At 47.2% G+C, this 9644-nt stretch overlaps 1 protein-coding gene across 2 annotated transcripts in view; it reads right to left on the bottom strand.

Moving 5' to 3' along the window:
* Positions 1–8628: 8628 nt before the first annotated feature.
* The window catches only part of OSCAR (osteoclast associated Ig-like receptor), an 11824-nt gene continuing 10808 nt past the window's right edge, over positions 8629–9644 (bottom strand). For both annotated transcript variants that reach the window (XM_032271115.1, XM_032271116.1), the window contains exon 4: positions 8629–9072. In XM_032271115.1, coding sequence (XP_032127006.1) covers positions 8936–9072 — 137 coding nt within the window. In that variant the 3' untranslated portion in view covers positions 8629–8935. The remainder of the gene's footprint in view (positions 9073–9644) is intronic.

The following is a 9644-nucleotide window of genomic DNA, read 5'->3' as shown; positions in this document are numbered from 1 at the left end:
GGCAACAGAGTGAGACTCTGTCTTAAAAAAAAAAAAAAAAAAAAAATGGTAATTTAAATACGACAAAATTTCTAATTTTTTTTTTTGTTAAAATAAGAAATCAAAGGCTGGGCGTGGTGGCTCATGCCTGTAATCCCAACACTTTGAGAGGTGGAGGCGGATGGATCACCTGAGGTCGGGAGTTCGAGACCAGCCTGACCAACATCAAACCCCCATCTCTACTAAAAATATATAATTAGCTGGGCGTGGTGGTGCGTACCTGTAATCCCAGCTACTTGGGAGACTGAAGCGGGAGAATCTCTTGAACCCAGGAGGCAGAGGTTGCGGTGAGCCTAGATCACACCATTGCACTCCAGCCTGGGCAACAAGAGCAAAACTCTGTCTCAAAAGCAAAAAAAAAAAAAAAAAAAGGGAGATCAAGCAAGTCTTAGGTTTTAACTATGTTTTCTTCATCATGCATTTGGAAGAAGAGCAAAATGCCCCAAAGCTTGTTTTTGTTTTTGGATATTTTTTGTCTTGATAGCCTCTTCTTACTGTTTTGGAAAACAGAAAAGTCAACAAGACAACCAATTATGACCGAGTAAAGCAATTACAATTTCAGGTGCTTCTTTGAAAGTTATTTTCACAAGATGTGGCAATGATTTTTAAAGGCTTGGTACTCTTACAAGACCCTTTTGGTCAAATAACAGTTCTATGTATGAATTTATTTCAACAGAGAAGAGAACAATTTAGTAACAGTTATGAATATTCATGTAATTCTCCATATTGTACCAGAAAACAAGATTGATATTCTTGGGAATCTTCTCAATTCAACACTTTATCAAATCAGATTCCTTAAATTAGGGTTGTGACTCAGAAAAAATCTTCCTCCTTATGCAGTATCAGGAAAAAGAGGACATCTCCTGTATCTCTATTTAACATCTCATTTGCTAACAGTGAAGATGTATATTTTAAAACTAGGCTCTGGAATTTTATCAGTCAACAGAAAAGTCCTGGTAAAGTTCCATTCCAGTTGGAAATGAAGGAAGGACTGAGCGAGACTCCGTCTCAAAAAAAAAAGAAAGAAAAAGGAAATGAAGAAAGGGACTAAATAGGACTTTTTTTAATTGAGACCCTGATTCAAAAAATAAAATAAAGAATAGCTTAGGGCTGGATGAGGTGGCTCACACCTGTAATCCTAACATTTTGGGAGGTGAGGTGGGTGGATGGCGTGAGTCCAGGAGTTCAAGATCAGTCTGGGCAACATGGCCTAACCCCATCTCTACAAAAAATACAAAAGTGAGCCAGGCGTGGTGGTACTCACCTGTAATCTCAGCTACTCATGAGGCTAAGGTGAGAGACTCACTTGAACTTGGAAGGTAGAGGTTGTAGTGAGCAGAAATCACATCACTGCACTCCAGCCTGGGTGACAAAGCAAGACTGCCTCAAAAAAAAAAAAAAAAATAGCTTAGTAACATGTTTTTAGATAACTAGGGACTGAGTTTTAAATGATTTTAATAAATAATTAGGCCAAGGCAAAGTGGCTCACACCTGTAATCCCAACACCTTGGGAGGCCAGGATGGGTGGATCACCTGAGGTCAGGAGTTTGAGACTAACCTGGCCAACATGGAGAAACCCTGTCTCTAGTAAAAATACAAAAATTAGCCAGGTGTGGTGGCATCACACCTGTAATTCCAGCTACTTGGGAAACTGAGGCAGGAGAATCACTTGAACCCAGGAGGTGGAGGTTGCAGTGAGCTGAGATCACACCATTGCACTCTAGCCTGGGCAACAAGAGTGAAACTCCATCTCAAAAAATAATAAAAATAATTAAATAATCATTCACTTTCTTAGGTGTTTATCACACCCAACCTTAAGAATATGTTACCAAAATAAAAAGTCTTGTAGATGAAATCATGTCATATCTAAGATTTACTTTAAAATACTCCAGCAGAAAATTTAAAATAGAGGAGGGGACTTATCTATAGTTATCTACAGATAATCTACATGATTATCTCAAAGCCATTCTTTTGCTATTGAGAATTCTGATTTTTAGCTGGGCCCATTGCCACCCAAGTAAAAAACTACATTCTTCAATGTCACTTACAGGTAGATGTAGCCTTAAGTCTTCATCTAGCACAATGATTTTTTTTTTTTGGCAGGGGGGATGGAGTCTGGCTCTGTCACCCAGGCTGGAGTGCAATGGCACTATCTCAGCTCACCATAACCTCAAATTCCCTGGTTCAAGCAATTCTCGTGCCTCAGCCTCCCGAGTAGCTGAGACTACAGGCATGCGCCACCACACCCAGCTTTTTGTATTTTTAGTAGAGAAAGCGTTTCACCATGTTAACCAGGCTGGTCTCGATCTTCTGACCTCATGATCCGCCCGTCTCGGTCTCCCAAAGTGCTGGGATTACAGGTGTGAGCCACCGCGCCAGGCCCGACAATGATATATGAGCATAAATATTGTAGACGGCTTCCAAAAGAGTCTCTAATGAAGTACTCTTTCCTTCCTTCACTTACTTAACTGCTTAAAATGCGGATGTAATGACTGATGCTCTAGCGCCATTTTGTACCATGAAGATGAGGTCCAAGATGGTGGAGGGTGAGCCAGAAGTAACTTAGGTCCATAATGCCTTTTGGAGTCATCGTACCAGCCCTGGACTGCTCACTTCAGATTTATTCTACATAGGGAAGAAATCAATTGGTATTGTTTTTAAGTCATCATTATTTAGTTCTCTCTTTGGTTTAGGTTATCTGTTACTGTGTAACAAACCACCCCAAAACTGAGTGACTTAGAGTAACAATCTTGTTTTCGTTTTTATCATTCCTGATTTGGTGAGATGACTGGGCTCAGTTGAGCAGTTCTTCGGCTCAACGTGACATTTTCTTGTACCTCAGTCATCAAGGGGGTTCAACTGAGCTGGAATCTCCATGTGCGTATGCACATGGCTGACTGTTGATGCTGGATGTTGGTTGAGAGCTTGGTGAGGACTTGATCGATGGACCTGCACATGGCCTCTCCATTTGATTCAGACTTCTCAGGATAGCATCTGGGTTTCAGGAGGAGATGTCACTAGAGAGCTTTCTAAAATAGAGAAGGCGGCCAGGCGCAGTGGCTCACGCCTGTAATCCCAGCACGTAGGGAGGCCAAGGCGTGTGGATCACTTGAGATCAGGAGTTTAGGATCAGCCTGGCCAACATGGTGAAACCCCGTCTCTACTAAAAATAAAAAATAAATTAGCCAAGCATGTTGATGTGTGCCTGTAATCCCAGCTACTCAGGAGACTGAGGCAGGAGAATTGCTTGAGCCTGGGAGGCAGAGGTTGCAGTGAGCCGAGATCACACCAGTGCACTCCAGCCTGGGTGACAGAACGAGACTCTATCTCAAAAAATAGAAGACAAGGTTGTTTGTCCCTTTAATGACAAAGCCTGAAACTGACACAGTGTCTCATCTTTTACAGTCTTAAGGAAAGGCCAGATTCAAGGCGGGGTGGCGGGGGCTGGGGGTGGGGAATAAACTCTACCTCTCCATAGGGACAGTGACAAAGAATTGGGGATCATCTTTAGTCTGCCATGTGTTATGGTCAATGGAAATACATAGATGTATATTTACTAAATGCCTGAGTCCCACCCCCAGAGATTTTAATTTTTATAATGGGTATAGGATGAGACCTGGGTGTCTCATTCCATGTGTTAAATGTTCCTGGGAGTAAAGTTTGAGAACCGCTGGCTTGAAACACGCCAGCTCCTTCCCGTCTTAGGCCCTGAAACATGCTGTTCCTGTACCCGGAGTTCTTCCCCCATGTTTTCTTGGCTGACTTTGGCTCTTCCCTCAGAAACCAGCTTCAGAATCCTTTCTTTAGCAGACTTCCCTGAATGTTCTTCAACAGCACTTAATCTCAGCTGCAACGAAATAATCAATTGTATAACTGTGTCTTTTTAATGTCTTTCCCCCATGCTTCATAATATTCAAAGTAAAGGACAGCCCTTCTCTGAGAACTATTAATAGATGCTGCAATGGAAATGAAACAAGACTGTCAGACTCTCGTTAAAGTAAGAAGTCTAGCAGAATCTTGGACTTTTAATTTTTTCCCCCCATGATAAATGTGGGAGAAAGACAATGTAACCTGCTGCTGTGGTTTGAAGATTTGTCCCCTTCAAAACTCATGTTGAAACAGCCTGGGCAACAGAGTGATACCCTGTCTCAAAAAATAGATAAATAGGCTGAGCCCAGTGGCTCACGCCTGTAATCCCAGCACCTTGGGAGGCTGAGGCGGGCGGATCACCTGAGGTCAAGAGTTCGAGACCAACCTGACCAATAAGGAGAAACCCTGTCTCTACTAAAAATACAAAAAATGGCCAGGCATGGTAGTACAGGCCTGTAATCCCAGCTACTTGGGAGGCGGAGGCAGTAGAATTGCTTGAACCCAGGAGGCGGAGGTTTTGGTGAGCCGAGATCTCAACATTGCACTCCAGCCTGGGCAACAAGAGTGAGACTCTGTATTAAAAATAAATAAATAAAAATACATTTTAAAATAGATAAATAAACTCATGTTGAATCTGAATTCCCAATGTGGCAATATTGAGAAGTGAGGCCTTTAAGAGGTGATTGGGTCATGAGGACTCTTTCCTTACAAATGAACTAATTCATTCATGAATTAATGAGTTAATGAGTTAATGAATTACCCTGGGAGTGAGACCGGTGGCTTTATCAGAAGAGGAAGAGGGACCTGAGTAGTCCGCTCAGCCCCTTTGCCCTGTAATACCCTGTGCCACCTCGGGACCCTCCAGAGAGTCCCAACAGCAAGAAAGCCCTCAGCAGACAGTGACCCCTCCATCTTGGACTTCCCAGCCTCCATAACGACAAGAAGCCAATTCCTTTTCTTTCTAAGTTATCCAGTTTCAAGTGTTCTGTTCTAAGCAACAGAATACAGACTAAGACACACACACCAATGCATAGCTTCTGATTTAACAAATTGTTTTTACAAGCATTTATTCTGCTTAGAAATTCAGACGTCAGTCATAAGACTGTTACTAGGGCAATAAAATATTAAGTAAGACCACCAAATAGCACCAAGATTTCTCCTGCAAAATAATGATTGCAATACTGGCAATAATTTCTAATGTCTTTGGACTCCTACAGGTTATTTTGTGCAAATTATACTTCAAGGGACAGATTTATGGAACCAGAGAATGGAACACTGGTCGCTGTAATAAATATCCATAGATCTCCATACTACACAAGATGTAAAACACATTTAGCGTCTTTTGAATATTCTCAGTTTATGACCTTATCAAACCACATTCTGTTTTGTTTTTTGGTTTTTGGTTTTTTTTTAGACAGGGTCTCACCCAGGCTGGAGTGCAGTGGTGTGATCTCAGCTCACCGCAATCTCTGCCTCCCGGGTTCAAGTGATTCTCCTGCCCCAGCCCCGCCAAGTACCTGGAATTACAGGCTCGTAATTCCACCTGGCTAATTTTTGTACTTTTAGTAGAGATGGATTTTCGCCACGTTGGCCAGGCTGGTCTCAAACTCCTGACCTCAAGTTATCCACCTGCCTCAGCCTCCCAAAGTGCTGGGTATAACAAAAGACACCCTTCTCACCAAGGGTTTTTGGAGTTTCCAGAGTGATGGGGTGAGAAGGGAGTCTTTGGAACCAGAGCTGAAGACCAAACACGTATTTCTTACTATATCACAATATCGCAGGAGGTAAAAGGGAGATGGGCTCGAAGCAGATCCTCCACACCCCCGAATCCTCTTATGTGCGGGGAGGATCAGAAGGGTCCTGCCAAGACTCAGCCCAGCTGCGGTTCAAGCCTCTAATTGCGTGGATGGGTAAGTACCAGATTTCCAGAGTGCCAGCGCAGGGCTGCCCCCTTGTGGTGGCACTAACGTTGCACAGCTATTTAAGCAGTGGACACACTATCTTCAGAGGGGTCCAGTTCAGACTGAACATCTTACTTCCATATTTTCCCCAAGAGAGAAGAAAAATCATTAAACTTTTTTTTGATATGGAGTTTTGCTCTTGTTGCCCAGGCTGGAGCCCAGTGCTGCGATCGCGGCTCACTGCAACGTCCACCTCCAAGGTCGAAGCTGTTCTCCTGCCTCAGTCTACCGAGTAGCTGGGATTACAGGCATGCACCACCACACCAGGCTAATTTTTGCATTCTTAGTAAAGACGGGATTTCACTATATCGGCCAGGCTGGTCTCAAACTCCTGACCTTGTGATCCACCCACCTTGGCATCCCAAAGTGCTAAGATTACAGGCGTGAGCCACAGTGCCCAGTATTACACATTTTTTATTCCTTTTTCTTTATTCTTTTTCATTTGATGTTCAGAAAACCCACCTCCTGCACAAATTATTTAATACTGAATGCATGCTGAGGGAGGTTAGGCATAAAAAAGGATGTTTAAGACTTTTCCAGAAAACTTCTGGTAGACTCTACTCTCCATGAGGGCCAGGACCATATCTGTTTAAGTCTCCTCTCTACTGGCCAGGTGCAGTGGCTCACGCCTGTAATCCCAGCACTTTGGGAGGCCGAGGCGGGGGGGATCACCTGAGGTCAGGAGTTCGAGACCAGCCTGGCAAACATGGTGAAACCCTGTCTCTACTAAAGATACAAAATATTAGCTGAGTGTGGTGGCACGCACCTATAGTTCCAAATACTCGGGAAGCTGGGGCAGGAGAATTGCTTAAATCTGGGAGGTGCAGGTTGCAATGAGCCGAGATTGCACCACTGTACTCCAGCCTGGGAGACAGAGCAAGACTCTATCTCAAAAATAAAAACAGGATTGAGTGCAGTGGCTCACGCCTGTAATCCCAGCACTTTGGGAGGCCGAGGCAGGCGGATCACTTGAGGTTAGGAGTTGGAGACCTGCCTGGCCAACATAACGTAACCCCATTTCTAATAAAAATACAAAAAATTAGCCAGGCATGGTGGCAGATGCCTGTAACCCCAGCTACTTGGGAGGCTGAGATGGAGAATCCTTGAACCTGGGAGGCAGAGATTGCAGTGAGCTAAGATCACGCTATTGCACACCAGCCTGGGCAACAAGAGAGAAACTCCATCTCAAAAAAAAAAAGAGGAGGGGTTGGGGTCAGAGGAGTTAAAGCCTCTGATCTAAGATTTCCTAATGTTTCTTCATGTGTTGGGGACAAGTTGCCTCATTTATTTCTCTCGAGGACTGACAAGGTAGATATTTTGGGATTTCCCTTTCTCAGATGAAAACTCAGAAGGGTCTGCACACTGCTCCAGTTTGCCCAGCATGGCGCAGCTGGGCTGTCCAAGCACTAGAAGTCAGTCTCTTCTCCATAAAGTGGGAACAGGGGAAGGAGAAGCTGAAAAACAACAAAAGTAGAAGAATGTGTCTGCTCTGCCAAAATTAGGGCGCAAGTCAAGAAAGGAGGAAGGAGACTGCGTGGGTGGCTCACACCTATGATCCCCACACTTGAGGAGGCGGAGGCAGGAGGATCACCTGACCTCCGGAGTTGGAAATCAGCCTGGGCAACATAGAGAGACCTTGTTTCTACAAAAAAAATGTAAAAACAAATCAGCCAGGTATGGTGGCCTGCACCTGTGGTTCTTGCTACTTGGAAGGCTGAGGTGGGGAGATCACTTAAGCTGGGAGATCGAAGCGGCAGTGAGCCTTGATCATGCCACTGGAGTCTAGCCTGGGCAAGAGAGTAAGGCTTATCTCACAAAAAGAAAAGACAAGAAGAGAAAGGGAGGGAGGGGTGCGGTGGCTCATGCCTATAATCCCAGAACTTTGGGAGGCCAAGGCAGGTGGCTCACTTGAGGTCAGGAGTTCAAGACCACCCTGGTCAACATGGCAAAACCCCACCTCTACTAAAAATACGAAACTTAGCTGGGCATGGTGGCACACACCTGTAATCCCAGCTACTCAGGAGGCTGAAGCATGAGAATCAGTTGAACCCAGGAGGCAGAGGTTGCAGTGAGCCAAGATTGAACTGCTGCACTCCAGCCTGGGTGACGGAGTGAGACTTTCTCTCAAAAAAAAAAAAAAAAAAAAAAAAAACTCTGCTTGATTATGCTTGATTTAAAAAAGGTGAGACCTTCCTTTCAGCACTGAGTCTGGTAGAAATTGGTGTTATAGGATAGCTGACATTTACTGAGAATTTACTGCAAGCCAGTTACTGTTTTAAGTGTTTGATGTGTATTACCCACTGAATCCTACAACAGTTCTATGAAGTAGGTTTTATCAGTGCGTCCATGTTACCGTCAAGGCAAGAGAGAGTTGGGGAAGGGCACTTTCCGAATGCTCCACTGAGTTGATGGCAGCGCTGGGATTCGAACCCCAGTCTCCTGGCTCCGACGCCTTAACCACTGATCCTGTCTTTCACTCAGCTGCTCCTTGGGAAAGGCCCGGAAAGAAGCCACAGCGCAGGGCAATGCGGGGCGGGGGCGGGGAGGCGGTGGTTGAAGGATGGTTCCGACGGGCTCAGCCAGCAGGGCCGCGCGGCTGCGGGAAAGTGCGGGTCCGTCCCCCGACGGATGAAATGAGCGCTCACACACAGGTATGCAGTGTAAGAGCAGCTAGGGGACTGCCCCGCCCGGAAAAGCAGGAGCCGCTTGCTTTTATTGAGTGCCGGCGCAATGCCGAAAGCCTGGAGCAAACACGGTCTGCGAATAATTAACATTTATTGTTTCCCTTTCAGGGACTTCACAGGCGGGGATGGGAGGGGGGGTGGGAAAGGGCAGTTTCTGGACACGTTGAAACGCACGAGGCTGATGGAGATAACTTCCCCTTCGCTCACTGGCACAGGCTCCGGGCCCTCTGCCTCAGGGTGAGAACAGCTGCCTTCCCCCCTTTCCCTAGTTTCTCCCCCGACGCTGACCCATCTCCCACAGGAAAGGACAGTGCAGCCCAGGGTCCCAGCTTCTCTGCCACTCAGGTTGGAAGTCTTCTGGGGTTGCAGTGCTCCTGGGGTTCAGGGGCGGACGCCAGCAGGAGCGTGGTTCTGGCTGCGACAGTCAAAAGCGACCAGCACGCCCAGGGAGATGAGGACCAGACCGGCCAGCCCCAGGCGGACCAGGTTCTCCCTCGTGTAGTCGGAGGAGCTGGAGTCTGCGGGCCGAGCCGGGGGAGAGGGGCTGTCAGCGCTTGCACCCAGAAGTCTGGGCCCTGAACTCCAGGTTTCCTGTCCCTGGGGTGGACTTAGGGTCCTCACTCCCCAGTCTGAAAGTTGAGGGGGAGTTGATGGAGGCTTCAACTCGTGGGTCTGAGGGAGGAGACGCTGGGAGTCTGGACCCCTGGGTCCGAGGGAAGAGGGGCTGGGGGCCTGGACTCCTGGGTCCGAGGGAGGAGGGGCTGGGGGCCTGGACTCCTGGGTCAGAGAGAAGAGAGCTGGGGGTCTGGACTCCCGGGTCCGAGGGAGGAGGGGCTGGGGGCCTGGACTCCCGGGTCCGAGGGAGGAGGGGCTGGGGGCCTGGACTCCCGGGTCCGAGGGAGGAGGGGCTGGGGGCCTGGACTCCCGGGTCCGAGGGAGGAGGGGCTGGGGCCTGGACTCCCGGGTCCGAGGGAGGAGGACTCGGGCCTAGACTCCCGGGTCTGAGGGAGGAGGACTGCGGCCTGCATTTCTGGGTCCGAGGGAGGCGGCGGGCGCAGGGCCCTCACCTGCGGCGCGGACGGTCAGCACC

Source organism: Sapajus apella, unplaced genomic scaffold (genome assembly GCF_009761245.1).
Source record: "Sapajus apella isolate SASKATOON/1434 unplaced genomic scaffold, GSC_monkey_1.0 scaffold224, whole genome shotgun sequence".
Taxonomy (NCBI): domain Eukaryota; kingdom Metazoa; phylum Chordata; class Mammalia; order Primates; family Cebidae; genus Sapajus; species Sapajus apella.
The sequence above is the reverse complement of the archived record's forward strand: the minus strand, read 5'-3'. Positions and strand labels throughout refer to the sequence as shown.